The sequence below is a fragment of the Liolophura sinensis genome, chromosome 9 (assembly GCF_032854445.1).
Source record: "Liolophura sinensis isolate JHLJ2023 chromosome 9, CUHK_Ljap_v2, whole genome shotgun sequence".
Taxonomy (NCBI): Eukaryota; Metazoa; Mollusca; class Polyplacophora; order Chitonida; family Chitonidae; genus Liolophura; species Liolophura sinensis.
In genome coordinates this window covers 23,235,189-23,254,618 of record NC_088303.1, presented here as the reverse complement: position 1 = coordinate 23,254,618, position 19,430 = coordinate 23,235,189, and the positions used below count along the sequence as shown (strand labels likewise).

Below are 19,430 nucleotides of genomic sequence, written 5' to 3'. Positions count from 1 at the left end.
TTTAATTTCTTTCTTACTTGTGGAAGTGGTTGAGATGTTTCTTTTTCACCTGCGAGGGTGAAGAAGGTGATGGCTGAATTTAAGTGGTGGACCGAAAATCTTCAAGATTTCCAAACCTTCATAATTCTCAGGGAGTTGGTGGCAACAAGTGTTTGTCAGCACTCATTTCTATTTCAGCTACTACATTGTACATCAGTAAAAATACCTAAATCCACCAGTTACTACAGCTGTCGGTACAGGTAAAACGTACCTGTCAAATCAACCATGGAGGATCCCACATGTAGCCGAGTACAAAGTGACACGGAAAAGCTTAACCAAGAAAGGATTTGTTTGCATAATCCTCACGTGCTTGTTTACTACAGCTGCATCTGTGGTTGTGCTCTAGCCAGAAGGCCACATCCATGTACATGACGTATTCAGGATAGTCTAGGTCTCCCTAGTTGAGCGCTTTAGTAACGTACATGCATGTACTGTCCAGACTTGACTTGACAGTAGATCACAGTAGGGATTCCAGTACAAATTTTTATATCAAGGTAATAAGCATACATCAGTGTATACAAGCAATGAATTTCAGGCATACATCTAGATCAATTGACTGTACACAATGTTTACAACTGGCAGTCAATTTTTTTTAATGCTATACTGAAGAATGTCTCCCCTATGGCAGTCAGTTTTATTGGCGGAGGAAACCAGAGTGCCCAGGGAATACCACCCACCTTTGGCAGGTAAACTTTCCCCCTGTGCGATGCATAGATATGCACACCATATTGGTGGAAGGCAAGTGGTCTTCAATAATGTTAGACCATGCAAATGGCACCTTGTCTGTCCTTGGCATTGATAGGCAGTCATTCCAATTTATGTTGAAGAAAATATTCTTAAAAAACGTCATGATGTGAAGGAAAATGAACACAAGAAAGTTTGTCCTGCATTTTGGTAAGGTTATTTTAACAAATGCAGAGACCATTTTTTTATTTACACTTTTGATTTCCTACATACATGTATAACCACTCTTCTGAATGGTTTTTGGAATTGTCTGGATAAGGTGCTTTTGAAAGCTTGGAATATACAATATGGTGTCACAAGACATGTCTGGATCTATTCTGAATCAATGATTGCCTCTGCTCTCCAAACAAAGTTTTGTACCAAGTAATGCTTAAAATATGGGCAAAAAATAACCTTCTATACTTCAGAATTACCCCCACAAAACAACTGAGGAAGACTACCATGGAGTTCCCCGGTGATGGAAAGTGAGCACGGATCAGCAGTAGGCTACACTTGAAGATGTAGCAGACTGGCATAGACAGTCATATCACAACACTCCTACTGCATGCTGTCTGTCTTTAGTTCTTAACTGTAGCTATTGTGGAGCTGAGACCAGGTCAACTGTTCTTATCTCCTTGTCTCTGAACACAGACAACTACATCAAGGCGTGAACCAGTATAATTGGGTGGACAGACTTCAGTGTAATTCTCCTTTAAGCAGTTTGGGTAGACAGCCACAGTGTTGTTCCTTGCAGCAGTTTGAGCATTAACAGTGCAGATGATCAGCGTAATCCTCCACGAAGCAGCTTCAACAAATAACTGCCGAGATCTTCATCCTGAAAGACGTAATATAAGCACCATGAGTAATGGTTGAAACAACGCAAAAATTCTCTGTATTATGTATATAAAAAAGCACAACATACAGGTTTTTGAGGATCTAGAATAAGTTTCACAAATCCACTAAGCATTACCTACACACACTGTATTGAAGGTAGATGTATGCAGACCACAGTAAGCTCATAACATTTCGTCTTTGTTCTTTGTGCAAGTGCACCGTGTTGCAGTTCAAAAATAAAAATCAAACCTTTATTTCCAGTCTCACGTGTCAATTTATTAAATGCAAGAATGACCTCCATCATATCATGCTCATCTGATGTGACCTTCACAAACAAGGTATCCTTATTCTCACTGACATCATGCTCATCTGATGTGACCTTCACAACAGGGTATCATTATTCTCATTGACATCATGCTCATCTGATGTGACCTTCACAATGAGGTATCGTTATTCTCGCAGTCATCATACTCATCTGATGTGACCTTCACAAACAAGATATCATTATTCTCACTGACATCATGCTCATCTGATGTGATCTTCACAAACAAGGTATCCTTATTCTCACTGACATCATGCTCATCTGATGTGACCTTCACAAACAAGGTATCATTATTCTCACTGACATCATGCTCATCTGATGTGACCTTCACAAACAAGGTATCATTATTCTCACTGACATCATGCTCATCTGATGTGACCTTCACAAACAAGGTATCCTTATTCTTACTGACATCATCTGATGTGACCTTCACGAACAAGGTATCATTATTCTCACTGACATCATGCTCATCTGATGTGACCTTCACAAACAAGGTATCCTTATTCTCACTGACACCATGCTCATCTGATGTGACCTTCACAAACAAGGTATCATTATTCTCACTGACATCATGCTCATCTGATGTGACCTTCACAAACAAGGTATCATTATTCTCATTAACATCATGCTCATCTGATGTGACCTTCACAAACAAGGTATCCTTATTCTCACTGACATCATGCTCATCTGATGTGACCTTCACAAACAAGGTATCCTTATTCTCACTGACATCATGCTCATCTGATGTGACCTTCACAAACAAGGTATCATTATTCTCACTGACGTCATGCTTATCTGATGTGACCTTCACAAACAAGGTACCACTATTCTCACTGACATCATGCTCATCTGATGTGACCTTCACAAACAAGGTATCCTTATTCTCATTGACATCATGCTCCTCTGATGCTGACTTTCGGTCTGATCTGACATGAGAAGGTATGTAACAACCTACAGATGTTTGTGGTTTCCCTCAGTCTCTACCCTTTTTACTCCCAGCATAATTCTGGCTGTCATCGTGTATGTGAAATATTCTTGAGTATGATGTAAAACACCAATCAAGTAAATATAAATTCAATATATTCATTCATAAAATGATATCATTATTTTCGATGTCATCAGTCTCACCTGATGTGACCAGGACACCAGAATGTCTTTATTCTCATCCTCACCAGACACCTTGACAAGCACAGACTCAGAGATAGTTATGGAGCCATCAGTGGAATACTGCGCCGGGTACTCTCTCAGTTTACTGAAACAAAGAACTCCAGAAAATGCAGTACATCTATACATAAACTGAAATACATCTATAATGCACTAACTATTAATGCTTGTTCTTTTGTCATATAAGTTCCAGCTTATCTCTTCCAATTTAACAGAGTTTTTTGATCTTCATTTTAACTTCAATTTGTTATACTAATGTATGTCTACCACTTCTAAAAATAATTACCAATGTAGAGGTTTGTCATGACAGTGTGTTATTTGAAGTCAGTCTAATTTATCAACCAAGCTCAAAGCTCAAAGATGATCTCCAACAAGCTGATAAAACTGCGTGGACATTGGCATGATAACCTGTTTATTATATACGTCAATTTCTGCACCTAAATTTTTAAAAGATGGCATAATTGTTCAAATTGTAACATTTTGTCTAGAATATATAGTTCCTATATATAATGCAGATATTGTTTTGTGTTTTAACAGGCTTTCTTACTTTCACAGCTTTTACTCTATCTAAAGCTCACATACCAAAGATAACCAGCTCAGCTGTGCTACATGATAGGAATCCATCCACAGCAACTAAAGCTCAAATTGTGCATGGAAAGTGTAGGCAAAGCTTCAGCACGTGAAATTTCAAACTGGATGGTTAGTGAAATGTATAATTTCTAAAATGATGACTAGTAGAAGGTTTAGAAAATCTGAACAGTGAAATTAATGCATTTGGCTGTGGACTGCTTTGAAAGCAGACAAGGTGATGTTGCTTCCAAGTGAGGGCAGACCATGTGAGGGCAGACCAAGTGAGGGCAGATCATGTGAGGGCAGACCAAGTGAGGGCAGACCATGTGAGGGCAGACCAAGTGAGGGCAGGCCATGTGAGGGCAGACCATCTGAGGGCAGACCAAGTGAGGGCAGTCCAAGTGAGGGCAGACCATGTGAAGGCAGACCATGTGAGGGCAGACCAAATGAGGGCAAACCATGTGAGGGTAGACCATGTGAGGGCAGACCAAGTGAGGGCAGACCATGTGAGGGCAGACCAAGTGAGGGCAGACCATGTGAGGGCAGACCATGTGAGGGCAGACCAAGTGAGGGCAGTCCAAGTGAGGGCAGACCAAGTGAGGGCAGATCATGTGAGGGCAGACCATGTGAGGGCAGACCAAGTGAGGGCAGGCCATGTGAGGGCAGACCATCTGAGGGCAGACCAAGTGAGGGCAGTCCAAGTGAGGGCAGACCATGTGAGGGCAGACCATGTGAGGGCAGACCATGTGAGGGCAGACCAAATGAGGGCAAACCATGTGAGGGTAGACCATGTGAGGGCAGACCAAGTGAGGGCAGACCATGTGAGGGCAGACCAAGTGAGGGCAGACCATGTGAGGGCAGACCAAGTGAGGGCAGACCATGCCAGTGTACTGGATTAATTTGCTTCGTTAGACTCTTCTGTATTTCAGGCTTTGGATGCGCCATTTTTGTGGTTGGATCTACGTTTTTTAAACTCTGAATGTTTTTATTTCCATTAGTGAATAAATACAACTTTAAGTAAAATTCAACTGTTAGAGTGCATTATTTTTTAAATTACATTAGGGCTTTGGATGAACTCAGCAGTATCTATATACGTGTAAAGCTACTACATTTACACACAGCAGGTGAATCAAGAGTAACTTTGTTTCTTGTTTATTAAGTTACAAATAATTAATTCAGGATATTTGATGTGGGACTCCAAGGGGTCCAATGTTTTTAACATGAACAGGGTATTCTAGAATTTTACAAAAGGACTTGATAAAATCAAATAAGCATAAATGTCACCAAAAACAAGTTTGTTTGTTTTTGTTTTTAACCTTTCACATATATTTCACTGCACATATATAGCAGACGTCTGTCGTGGCATCATTGTATCCTACATATACGTGGCATTCCTGTAGAACAACGAACAATGGAAGTTTCCCCTGTAGAAAGTGCTTACACACAATAAAACACTTGGAAGTAGTCTGCAAGCACAAGAATCTGAGGTCGATTCCAGAAAGCCATTTCTGACTATCAAACTTTGAAGTATGGCCTCAAAGCTTATTTTTTCCTCCTTAGACATGAAAATTTTGTGCACTTCATCAATGTTATCTTTAGACAAATATGTACAAATTTCACCTTACAGTACCAAAAAGTTTAATTTTAAATTTGACTTAAGTCAGAAAAGGCTTTGTGGAATCAGCCGCTGATACAAAAAAACTATCAGAATGATGCTGTGTATGTGGTGGGTATTACACTTAGGTACATGATATGTGGACTTTTGTACCTACCTCTTGACCATCTGGTATATCTTGTCTGCAGTATTGGAGGGTGGACCATCATCTTCTATGGACACAGTGGAGGTAAAGCGGATATGGTGCTCATCTATTCCCAGCTCTCTCATGGCAGACGCAGGCTCTACCAGCTGTAGCTTCTAAAACAAGACACATCATCTTTAAACAGTCAACACTTCTTCAGTTTCTAGAATATATTTTATAATGCTTCAAAAACTTGCAAATCAGCTGTTATATATTATTCAGAAAATGTATAAGATATTCTATACAAATGATCCCCAGGTGATAACATTTATTAATTTATTTATTCGATTGGTGGTTTATGCCACACTCAAGAATATATGTATTTCATATGATGGCAGCTAGCAATATGGTGAGAGGGAACCTGGCAGAGCTCAGGGTATACCCACGACCATCTGCAGGTTTCTGGCAGACTTTCCCACATACGGCCGTATTAATATTTAATATGTATTTCTTTTATTTATTTGATTGGTGTTTAACGCCGTACTCAAGAATATTTCACTTATACGATGGCGGCCAGCATTATGGTGTGAGGAAACTGGGCAGAGCCCGAGAGAAAACTCATGATCATTCGCAGGTTACTGGCAGACCTTCCCACATACGGCCAGAGAGGAAGCCAGCATGAGCTGGACTTGAACTCACAGTGACTTCATTGGTGAGAGACTACCGTGTCATTACGCTATGCTAGCGCGCTAACCAAATGAGCCACGGAGGCCCCCAATATTTAACATTTATAATTTGATAAATTAATGCCCCTATTAACAAGGACACCATGAACTACATCTGATGAAGAAAACTATATGTTATGACCTGATCATTCAACTGTAGGACATTTTCTCCCACGCACATTTTCCCTTTCGGACATTTCCTTTCGGACATTTTCCCCTCTGGGACATTTTTCCCTCCTGGACATTTTCCCCTCCTGGACATTTTTCCCCCTCCCTATATATCTACTTGTATATACGATCAGTGGGAAATATAAACATGATCTTCTAAGTGGGGTGTCTTGTAATGAATAGCCCAGGGGGGTCAAATACGTCCGGGGTGGTGGGGATGAGGGGGTGACTGTCCATACCCCAATCATTCAAATGTATGAAAGCTGCCTGACAAGTGTGAATGCAAATTTCGAAAAAGGCATGCCATTCAGATTCATATGCATGTCATTCAAACACCTGGATGGTATTATCCTGACATCATTGAGAACATGTATTTTATTATCCTGACATCATTGAGAACATGTATTCGTGTTCATCTCTCTATTTCTTATTCATTCACAATGATTCATATAATTATCTTTTCAAGATATATCAACAGCAACTGAAATATCCCATTTTTGGGAATAGCACACCTGTGCAAGAACCACACCTGTGCAAGAACCACACCTGTGCAAGAACCACACCTGTGCAAAAACCTCTGTTCACAACTCTTGAGCAGCCACTTTTACACTCAGCACCACTTCTATCAGAACCAACAACACAGTTTAACTGATCATCAGAATTTGAACTTTACAGACATATGGGGCACTTACGATTATACGGAAACACCAGCGTTACCAGCCTAGTCTAGCCAATCATGTGATGTCAATCGGCGTTATTGTTAGGTGATTGGTCCTCGTAAGCTGGTGACAGTGGTGTTTCCGCATAATCTTAAGAGCCCATGAACTCGGTCAGGCACACATGAAATCTCACAAATGTTCTCCCCATGTAATGAATTGGTTATATAATTCTACTACACAAGGAAACATGTCACATTTACTCTTCCACATACACTGTACGACTCACATACAATGTACAGAAATGGTCAATTGAAATAAAACTTCTTTAAAAGTTAAAAGTTCTTTAAAATGTAAAAACTATCAAGTACATGTATCAGAATCCAAACCTACATTTCCCTTCATGAGAAGAGCTCCATGCAGAATTCTGGGTTTCTTTGGGTCTGGTGGAACCAGTGCTGTAGAAAATGATAAGAGACACAGGAATATTTGTTGAAAGGACAAAGTAATCAATGCTACATTAATGATCTGTTTCCAGGACAGATTTTCAAACTGACGTTTCCTTTGTTTTAAAACTTGTTGTGCTTATAAACCATTGCTCAGTTGAGGAGTCTTCAAAACATCATTAGGACATAAGTACAAAGATTTAAAGGAGAAGAAAATTTAAATATCAAGCAAACACCGTTGAAAGAGTATGCTTTGCCTCGCAGGTGCATGTCATAAAAAAATTCTAATATGTACCTCAAGTTGATAAATTATATATAAAGTCCGCGCCAAAATCTGCTGTGGGCGACTCCACTTTGCATAAGAACTAGTCCTGAAGTTTTCTGTGTTAGGAGGAGAAATGCCATTGGAAACCGCCGAAGTGCAGTTCATACATTTCCGGCAGAACTCTTCTTCCTAGAAGGTAGTGAACAGTACAGTTTGTTTTCCGCTTGACGATCAGGAAACCGGAATGTTGGATGTAGGTTCCACGTTTACACAAACAAGCAGGCAGTTTTAAGGACTCTCATTGGCTGAGAGGCAACACACCTCAGCATAAATTACAGGGTATTAAAGATGGAAGATGCGAAGGACTCGGCGATTTATGCCAGCTTTGCAGTTTTCAGGCTTTACATGTATGGCAAGAAAAAATCGCAAAATTATGCAGCAGGCACCACCAGAGAGAAAAAAATGTGCTCTTTTCAGCATATAGTGTCATGTTTTTTAAGTTTTCTTCTCCTTTAAGGCTGGTTTCACGAAACTTTTACATTCTTCTGTTTAACATGCTTAAGCAAATGTAACTTAACACTATATTTACAAAGTGTTTGACTTAAGTTTATCAAGAAACACTCCATGTTGGACATAAGACTCTGAACCAAAAGAAATATCAACTTTAGCAATTAAGCAATGAAATGAATGACATTTTGTGAAATCAGGACCACATGAAAAGTAACAGGTTTATTGGCTTTTACTAGTACATATTGTCGTAACAAAAACTGAAAATCATTCAGGCTTTCTGTTCCACACAATGGCAACGGAATTTACGACCATCTGTACTCTCATTTCCAGTTTTTAAACCATGCTAACAGTATCTGTAAAAGTCCTACTGAATAAGAAATTCAATTCTGGAAAATACTGAATTATGTTTTGCCACATACCTGCAGCTGCAGCTTCTCTCTTCAACAAACTCAGTGATATATCTACAGGGATGTTGTGTTGGGTTGCTATGGAGACTGTTTCTCCATTGGCTGGTTTGAAACAGTCAATTCCTACCAAGGCAACACAAGAACATCATGACGATAAGTGCAACACTCCTTTCATTAATCATACTGATTATATTATATTTTTTATTTGACTGATGAATTACAACACATCTGTAAAATGTTGACAGAAGAGCACAAAGGCTGAAATGGAGAAACTTGTGTTACACATAAAATAAGCAAGTCAAATGTGGAATTTTTGAAAATTTTAGTGTCTCAAAGATGCCTTCCACGGGCCTAATTTCAAAGTCATAACATTCTCTTACGATATTATATTATATTAATTTTTAATCCTACATGTACCAATATAAAGAATAAATCCTCACCAAACTCTTGTTGTATTTTTGTTTTGAGGAAGTCCATCTTGGCAGCTTCCCCATGAACGAGTAACACATTCCTGGGTTCACACTGAGAAATCAACTGCATGATTCCCTTAGCATCTGCATGCGCGCTGAACGACATGTACTGTACCGACAGTTTCACCTCAAGCTGAAATACAGCAAATTGATTGATATATTTATCTATTCATTTGATTGGTGTTTTACGCTGTGCTTAAGAATATTTCACTTATACGACGGCAACCAGAATTATGTTGGGAGGAAACCGAGCAGAGCACGGGGAAACCCACGACCACCAGCAGGTTGCTGGAAGAACTTCCCATGTATGGCCACAGCAAACTGACAATATCAGAATGATGTTGTCACACAGGTTTTTCAGTGTTGTATTTGATTTTCTGAACTCTACAGAAAGAGTGTATAAATCTTTCTCCAACAAAGTAGAGTGAATAGAATTGAAAATAGTGCAGAATCCTTTTCAAAGATATCAAAGGCAAATGTTTGCAGGCACAAAATTTTGTTAGGTAGGCATACAATCTCCTCAGGGGTCAGCTACATATGAATGGTGTATTAAAGGTAGTACTTCATTAGTTGGTACTTATGCATCTGTTGTTTAATATTAAAATCTGAAATACATATATGACACCTGCATCACAGGAAGTGATTTTTCCCCACATTACTTTGTCAGATTTATTACCTTCATGCAATAAGAACCCCATACATGATGCAATTCTGAAATACATGTCAAATTCTTTCTTTAAAACACAATGAAAACAACTTTCTCCACCAACTGAGCACAAATGCATAAAAAAAAAGAAATATTCCATATCGTGATGTGTAGTGTGGGTACCACATCTCCACTCATAAAGCTGACTGCCATCAGATATGTATAGGAGGAACATTTCTGAGTGTGGTGTTAGACAACAGTCAAACATAAAAACAAAAATTTTCACATACCGTCTGCTTATTTTCCATCTCTAGCCTGCGCATACCATTCAGAATCTTGTGTCCAATTGTACCCGCTACACAGTATCCTGGCATAATTACCTTGAAAAAAAGGAGACAGTTAGTCATGTCCTATTTGCCTATGGTTTATCTTATACAAGAATTACGAAACCTAAAACATCAACACTATTCACAAAAGTTACAAGCCACAACTGCTTTCAGATAAAATTCATTAAATATTCTGCAACTTTTGTCACCCAAATACCTCTGCGCTGTGGAAATCTAAATGAAATCAGTGCAGTCACAATCAGTGCCTTTGTGTATTTACTCACCATATTGTTTTCATTTGGAGCCCACTTTTTGAAGATTTGTAACGACAGACCAGCATGCAACATTCCAGGCGTGGCAAAAACAACCATCGGACCAGGGTTGTCGATGTAAGCCTTGTCAAAAGCCTAACAAATATACAAATACTTGGCTCAATGTTTTTCCCAATGTTTTTGAAAAGGAATGTTCCATAAACTAACCTAGAACAACCAAAACCTTACAAAAAATATGTGACCTAACATACAACACTTCTGGCTAATCTTCATGTTTAATGATGAAGATTATTAAATGAACAGATTGGATTTGAAATTGTTGTATAACTTATACCACTTGTACCATGTATATGTATATCTTAAAAAATTTTAAGGGAAGTTGGTGATTTTTTCCATCAAAAACACAAATCACAAAATCACATTAGTCATCAATATATTAGAAACAGTTCAAAGATAACACAGTAATTGACAAGCTGTCACTCAAACATGAACTCAAACATGTTCCTCTGATCCAACTCACCCATGTATGGTTGAACTCAAACATGTCCCTCAACGCATACTCATCCAGGTGAGGTTGAACTCAAGCATGCTCCTCTGAACAAACTCACTTAGATGTGGTTGAACTCAAACATGTTCCGCTACACAAACTCACCCACATGTGGTTGAACTCAAACATGTTCTTATGAACAAACTCAGCCATATGTGGTTGAACTCAAACATGTTCCTCTACACAAACTCACTTGGATGTGGTTGAACTCAAACATGTTCCTCTACACAAACTCACCCACATGTGGTTGAACTCAAACATGTTCTTATGAACAAACTCAGCCATATGTGGTTGAACTCAAACATGTTCCTCTACACAAACTCACCCACATGTGGTTGAACTCAAACATGTTCCTCTACACAAACTCACCCACATGTGGTTGAACTCAAACATGTTCTTATGAACAAACTCAGCCATATGTGGTTGAACTCAAACATGTTCCTCTACACAAACTCACCCACATGTGGTTGAACTCAAACATGTTCCTCTACACAAACTCACCCACATGTGGTTGTACTCAAACATGTTCTTATGAACAAACTCAGCCATATGTGGTTGAACTCAAACATGTTCCTCTACACAAACTCACTTGGATGTGGTTGAACTCAAACATGTTCCTCTACACAAACTCACCCACATGTGGTTGTACTCAAACATGTTCTTATGAACAAACTCAGCCATATGTGGTTGAACTCAAACATGTTCCTCTAAATAAACTCACCCGTATGTGGTTGAACTCAAACATGTTCCTCTGCACAAATGTCTTTTTGATCTTCTGACTAGTCCATGTGATAAACAGTTTATAGTAATGATTGGCCTGAAGACAAAAAATAAAAAGCAAGTTAGGCCTACTTGACTTTAAGGGTCAAACTTTAAGGCTCAAAACTTACAACCACATTAATCATGCAGCCACATTATTTAGTGAAGTCCACGTAAATTTTTGAATTAGACAACAACAGTTTGTTTTATTACAGGAGAAGCAAAATCAAACCGGCAAATGAAAGTATATTTTCACAAGATGGTCAGCTTTTTCTGATCTCCCCATAGCAGGAAGATTAAGCTAAGCACATTTTCTTACAACCATAATACATTAAAACACATCATAGACTTCTCCAAATTAACTGTTATCATAAATGGACCTGACAAATGTGTTAAAGATGAGTTATTCAGGTGAACTAACGTGTACCTAATATCATATTAATGTCTACAATGCTATGACTGTGGGTAATCAGAAGCTCATTGCCTGAAAATGGTTGAAATTCAATCAATTCAACACATATATGGATGTCATACTGGTAGTAGGTTGTGGTTTCCAGCTAACAAGGATCTTAGTCATACTGGTAATAGGCATGCCACATGGTTTCCAGCTAACAAGAATCTTAGTCATACTGGTAGTAGGCATGCCATGTGGTTTTCAGCTAACAAGGATCTTAGTCATACTGGTAGTAGGCATGCCATGTGGTTTTCAGCTAACAAGGATCTTAGTCATACTGGTAGTAGGCATGCCACATGGTCTCCAGCTAACAAGGATCTTAGTCATACTGGTAGTAGGCATGCCACATGGTCTTCAACTAACAAGAATCTTAGTCATACTGGTAGTAGGCATGCCATGTGGTTTCTGGCTAACAAGGATCTTAGTCATACTGGTAGTAGGCATGCCATGTGGTTTTCAGCTAACAAGGATCTTTGTCATACTAGTAGTAGGCATGCCATGTGGTTTCCAGCTAACAAGGATCTTGGTCATACTGGTAGTAGGCATGCCAAGTGGTTTCCAGCTAACAAGGATCTTAGTCATACTGGTAGTAGGCATGCCACGTGGTTTCCAGCTAACAAGGATCTTAGTCATACTGGTAATAGGCATGCCACATGGTTTCCAGCTAACAAGAACCTTAGTCATACTGGTAATAGGCATGCCACATGGTTTCCAGCTAACAAGAACCTTAGTCATACTGGTAGTAGGCATGCCATGTGGTTTCTGGCTAACAAGGATCTTAAGCACACAGACATGATGCACTCCATTATTTCTAATTATGATAAAAATATGCTTCTGAAAAACCAAGACAAAAAATTACTCACCTTTTCAGTCAAGCCAAGTGAGAAGTATATAGGGACTTTGAGATTCATTCTCTCCCAGTAAGACTCCAGTAAAATACACAACTCCTGAGCCCTTCCCAGAGCAAACACAGGAATAAGAACCTGAAAACCACCAAGGTGTACTCTGTATCATTTATCATTTATGGAGTTTATTTCCTTCAGATTTAGCTCTCTCCATGCAAAATGAAAATGTTCACCCTAGAACTGGTAATTTCCCAAGAATATTTCACTTATATAACGGCAGCCAGCATTATGATGGGAGGAAACCGGACAGAGCCCAGGGGAAACACATGACCTGGGAAAACCCACAACACATATATGTGTGCCCAAACACAATGTGAACTGACTTTACACACACAGCATTCGTTTGGTGTTTTTGTCTCAAACCCTAGGTATGTAAGAGAGCTTACATATATATATATATATATATATATATATATATATATATATATATATATATATATATATATATGTGCGTGTATATACAGCTACATGTAATTTATATTTGCTTATATGGGCTTATCGCCTTTCTTCTATCTTTCATCCTTCCTGCAAATGACTTACTTTGCCACCTTTCTCCACACAGTCGTGCACCTTCTTGAGGAAATCTCTTTCCCGACAGCGTTTGGAATCGCGAATTGTTGTGGCGTAGGTCGACTCTGTGATGAGGAGGTCAGGTCGGCATTTGTCTATCCACGCAGATCCAAGATGTCGGTCTGGAGTCATGTTGTAATCCCCCTGTGAAGGGAACAGTGTATCGGTACAACAAGGCTTTTTTCCTCAGAAAGTCACAATTTCAGTTTAAAAGCTCATTAATTACATGATTGGTCTTTAATGTTAGTTGTGGTAATATGATCTTAGAGAAAGCCTAGAAAATCAGCACCATGGTCATGTCTATGTTTCGAAGATTTATTTCTTTATTTGATAGTCTGGGCGTGATACTGGTGAACTGTCCCAATTGTCTGCTTGTGCCACATATAGATAGATAAATCAAGTGGTTTCCAAAGAACTTCATGGCAGACCACACAGAGAGCATCGATGGAGAGCAATAAATGAGAAATCCTGAAAATTCCCTGTCAGAGTCTGAGATTGAACCTGCATTTAACCCTGTTTAAGGTCAGTTGGACAGGAAAAGTGGAGAGCTGGAGCCAGAAATGCACCTGTGATCTTATTCACTTCAATTCTCAGACTGACAGCAAAAACATACACGTATGTACAATTGGCCCCCAAAAGCCTGACATCATTAGCAAAGAAATTGGAGAGAACTATTTGTGGGAAAAGACCAATCATACAATCAAGAGAACAGACCAATGATCAATTACATGTATGTAATGGTGAGAAGAAACCAATCATATAATTGTGTGAACAAACCAATTGTGTCAAGTTGAGAACAGCCAAATCATGTAATGATCACAACGGAGCAATTGTGTAATTGTGAGAACAAAGGAATTGTGTAATGGTGAGAAAGAAACAATTGTGTAAAGGTGAGGACAAAGCAGTTGTGTCATGATGTGAACAAACCAATCGAGTAATGATGAGAACAAACCAAATGTGTATTGTTGAGAACAAGTCAATCCTGTAATGGCGAGAACAAGTCAACTGTGTAATGGTGAGGACAAGTCAATCTTGTGGTGAGAAAAAAAACTGAACATGTGCGCTTGTAACAATGACAACAAACCATTCTTTTAAAGGTGAGACCAAACCGATCATGCCACTGTAAGAACAGACCAAATCAGCTGGCTGAAGTACTAACCGTGTACACCACAGACTGCTGTCCTACCCGGATGTAAAACATGGCTGCTCCCAGGACATGGCCTGCATAATAAGCTTTAATCTCCATCTCATCATCAACCTGCAAATATATGTACAAATTAAACCTGCGCAGTAATGGTTTTGTACATAACTTCTAACAGGAGCTTTCTTTTACATTTAGCTGTTGTTTAAAGTACATGTAATCTGCTGTGTTGTGTTGACTGGACTTGCAATATGTGTTATTCAACCACATTGAACGGTTACAAAATACCTTCTTGAGGTTTGTTAGTTGTAAAACTGGAACAGACTTTCTTCATCTGGATGCACACTTTATTTTCCAATCATCTCAGTGATGGAAATAGGTAGCTTTCCTTACATCTCTTTTCAACGACCATTTTTAACCTTACTGTGCAATATACTTTTTTACCAACTAGCTTTTAAGCCCCTGTATCAGCTTCAAGAATTCAGCCTTTGTTACATAATATTCAAAGCCCTGTAAATTTATCCAGCATAATGCATTATCCAGCATAATGAACTTTGCTATATCTTTAACCCACAGTCAGATTCTCACACTTCATATTAATAATAAATTTTAACAGCCTAAAACCAGTTTACAAAAGTTCCGTTTTATAACAATCTGAACAAGAAATCTGACTTGTTAATGACAAAAAGAGAATTAAGCCCTACAGTCAGTTCAAGATATATACACTGTACTTGAATTGTTTGATGCAGGTTGACAGCCACAGCTTTCTTCATGCATGTCTTTATCATCTCTGATGTAAAGAAGTTCAGCTCTCCTTTCCTGTCCACCATGATCTTCCTGAAATCTTCCTGAAGAGAAACATTATCATTTACTTTAATACATATATATGGAAATTCAGGTTTGATTCTACGAAAGAGATTAGTTAACTTCTGAGTTAGCACGCACATTTGTAAGAAGAGGAAGCTTTGCAGAGGTTTCTGAAACAACACCTTCACAGGGAAAAAATAAATTTATTTATTTATTTGATTTGTGTTTTACGCCATACTCACTTATACGACAGCGGCCAGCATTATGTTAGCAAGAAACTAGGCAAAAACCTATGACAATTTGCAAGTTGTTACCAGACCTTTCCACATATGGCCAGAGAGGAAGCGACTGCATTGATGAGAGGCTCCTGGGTCATTGTGCCGTGCTGGCATGCTAACCACCTTGACCATAAAGGTCCCCCCAGGAAAACATATAATGTCTACATATAAAGCCACACCAAAAGCTGTATTCTAAAAATAACATATTACTTATAATCATGAAAATCAATGGTGAAGCACTACAAGGAGCAGGGTTTGAACATGTGACTTAATCAGTCAATCTCTAGTGATCAGAAAACTGGATGTTTTTAGTTTTTTGAAGCTGCATGTAACAATGACACTTACTAGTAAAATGGGGCAGATGGCTTTGGTAGGATGTGTCATGTAGATCGGTCCATCATAGCCGACCATTTCAGACATGAATGGCAGAGCACCACAGTGATCCAGGTGAAAATGGCTGCAAATGGTGAACACAATTGCTCAATGTTCATTTTTTACTTTCACATTTGTTTTAATTGAAGACATAACTTGGAAAGCTTTTTTCTGATATGATTTATTTATTTATTTATTTATTTATTTATATGATTAGTGTTTTATGTCGTAGTCAAGAATATTTCATTTATATGACGGTGGCCATCATTATGGTAGGAGGAAAATCCACGACCATCTGCAGGTTGCTAGAAGACCTTTTCACACACGGCCAGCGATCGCAATGGTGGGAGGCTCCTGGGTCATTGCCCTGTAGAGGCCCCTTCTGAAGATTCATACCATTAAAGTACTTTACGGACACACACAAACATGAAGCTTTGGATCATCAAACTACTTGGATCGGCCCGGATAGCACAGTTGGTAGAGCGTCCGCTTCAGGACCGGTAGATCCAGGATCAATCCTTGATCGAGTCACACCTAAGACTTTAAAAGAGGAAGTTGTAACTTCCTCGCTTGGCGTTCAGCGTGAAGGGGATAGTGCAACGACTGGTTGACCCGTATCAGTATAATGGCTCGGGCGGGGCGGCTTACTTGCCTTCGGTAAGTCGTCTCAGTGAAGCAGCACTAAATAAAAGAGCGGTGGAAATCCGTCCTGCAACAAGGAGGCACATTACACGTACATGCACCCTAATGATTCCTTCGTCGTCATATGACTGAAAAATTGTTGAGTACGACGTTAAACCCCAAGCACTCACTCACTCAAACTACTTGACAAACCCATAAACATGTACTGTAAATCTTCAGCCTTTCCAACCACTGTTCCCTTTTTACAGTGGAACTTATGCGTACAATTATTATGAGAATAATGCTAAAAATGATTTGTTTGTGTCATTAAAGATGCAAGCTTCATAAAATTATGAAGCAAACTATTTCTCTACACTCCATAGTTATCTCAGAATGTTTCAAAATACTGGTTGCAGTGGTGGTCGAAAAGGTCGGAGAATTTGGGTGGTGTGACATCATAAATGTGCTGCTACGTGTATCACAAACTGGCTAGCATGTAGCCACAATGGAACTTCCCCAATCCCTGATTTGATATGGACATACTACATGTACAAAGCCTGAATGCTGAATCTTACATTTCTACTAGTACAATTATATTCATATTAATTCAATGTCAGACCTGATAATAACACAGTCCAAATGTTCTGTCAGACTTCCATTTTTGGTGATATAGCTGAAGTCTGGGAACCGCCTCTGTGGAAATAAAACAAAACGGACATACCTTACATCAAACAGAGCAACTATTTTTATTGACTAAAAATCAAACTACATTCAGAATCCATCTCATAATGACTGATTCCAAAGTAATAGTTACTGTCATAGCAGCCAGTACTTCAAATTTTCAAACATTATTTTTTTCTGGTAAATACCTCTTAGACATAAAGGAAAAGAAACATGAATATAGAATGTAAGTTAAATGTAGTCTAATGGAGTTAACATTCTAACTGAAAGTAGTCTTCTCACTGGTGTCATACTACTTCCAAGTTTGAACGCAATCAGGAGACCCGGTCAGGTCATGTCAAAGACTTTAAAAATTGTACTTTTAGCTGCCTTTCTTGGTGCTCAGGTTAGAGCAAGGCAACAGGACTGGTTGTCCCGGTGTCAGTATAATGTGACTTGCTGGGATGTCACATCTGGTGTCTTCTGCACGATGTTTCAGAGGCAATAGCACTTTGGCAACGTGGACTCACCCTACCACAAGAAGACACTCTATATATACACATAAATGATGACTCCTCGTCATCATATGACTGAAAAATTGTTAAGTACGACATTAAAAATGCATAAAAAATATTAATGATTTTTACTCATTTGCTCAACACATAATGTGTTTGTATTGAATGTCTTTATTATGTACTCAATAAAAATGATTGTGCCATACGTTTACTTGTTTTCATCATTGAACCACGACTAATATTGTGACAAGTGTTACAGTGGACACTGCCTTATAGCCAATTATAGCCAAAATGGCCGGTCTGCAGTAGTGTACATCTATTGAATATAACATGATGACATCTAGAATTAACAACAGGCTTACTTTTATCACAAATATATGTGTCATAGCAAAACTGCTGTATATGAACAAAGAAACTGTCAATATTGCCATAATTTTATCTTCAAATTCCAAAATCACAAAACTATAAGCTTTGTAAATTTTGTTTTCTAAAACTGAAATGACTCAACTGTATAAAGGTCTGTCAAATTTATTTCCTAATCCTGTATTGACAAACGTTAAAGCCTCACCAATTTTGTTTTATTATCCTGAAATTACTGAACCATAAGCTCAGTAAATTTTGTTTTCTAACTCTGCAATGATAAAACTATAAGCTTTGTCAATTTTGTTTCCTACTCCGAAAATGACAAAGCTAAGGGCTTTGTCAATTTTATTTTCTACTCTGAAAATGACAAAGCTAAGGGCTTTGTCAATTTTGTTTTCTATTCCTGAAATTACTAAACTATAAGCTTCATCAACTTTGTTTACTAATCTCCAAACGACTAAACTATAAACTTCGTATATTTTGTTTTCTAATCGTGAAATGACTTAACTATAAGCTTCTTCCTTTGTTTTCTATTCCTGAAATGACTAATCTGTAAGGTTCATAAATTTTGTTTACTATTTTCGAAATGACTAAACTATAAGCTCTGCTAATTTTTTTCTAATCCTGAAATGACTCAGCTATGAACTTCATCCATTTTTTTTTTATTCCTAAAATGGCTAGGCTGTTCAGTAACCACTCACCTCATCATTATAGCCCATGTGCATACCACAGTCCAGCATAATGTTCTTCCCCCCCAATGTAATGATAATACAGCTCCTGCCAACATCTGTAAACACAACACAGCTGTGAGGTGGACATATATCATGAACATGTACATGTACTGAGGATGGGCACATACAGTACTATACCCACAGCTTACGATGTCAAATAAGCCTGGTATCTGTACATACAATTTGAAACAAAGCCGTAGCATTTTAAATTAATATCAATAAATTAACAACAACTAATAATAAAACAGAAAGTTGCACATTTTGCCTTACAATGATGAAAGAAAGGTGTTTTGTTGCTTGTTTGGATAGTAGGATGGTATTCTCCTGAAAAATGTAACTTTCTCTTAACGGTAATCTTTTGTGACATTTGTCTTCCTGTAAAAATGCACTTTAACTGGCTAAATTTTGGGTCATTTACCACAAGC

General features: G+C 38.4%; 1 protein-coding gene across 2 annotated transcripts; it reads right to left on the bottom strand.

The window, feature by feature from the left end:
• Window positions 1-488: 488 nt before the first annotated feature.
• Window positions 489-19,081, bottom strand: LOC135475210 (integrator complex subunit 11-like). Of its 2 annotated transcripts, XM_064755019.1 has the most exons (16): window positions 18,976-19,081; window positions 17,356-17,429; window positions 16,089-16,200; window positions 15,390-15,506; window positions 14,677-14,775; window positions 13,488-13,661; window positions 12,906-13,025; window positions 11,551-11,646; window positions 10,295-10,417; window positions 9,975-10,064; window positions 9,009-9,171; window positions 8,581-8,691; window positions 7,334-7,398; window positions 5,425-5,567; window positions 3,047-3,170; window positions 489-1,597 (listed from the first exon to the last, which is right to left on the bottom strand). In XM_064755019.1, exons 1-16 carry the CDS (start codon window positions 19,012-19,014, stop codon window positions 1,544-1,546), a joined length of 1,704 nt encoding a protein of 567 aa, XP_064611089.1. In that variant the 5' UTR covers window positions 19,015-19,081; the 3' UTR covers window positions 489-1,543. The 2 variants fall into 2 exon arrangements, with proteins under 2 accessions (XP_064611089.1, XP_064611090.1); XM_064755020.1 differs by lacking the exons at window positions 489-1,597; window positions 3,047-3,170; window positions 5,425-5,567; window positions 7,334-7,398 and adding an exon at window positions 7,643-7,840.
• Window positions 19,082-19,430: the final 349 nt, after the last annotated feature.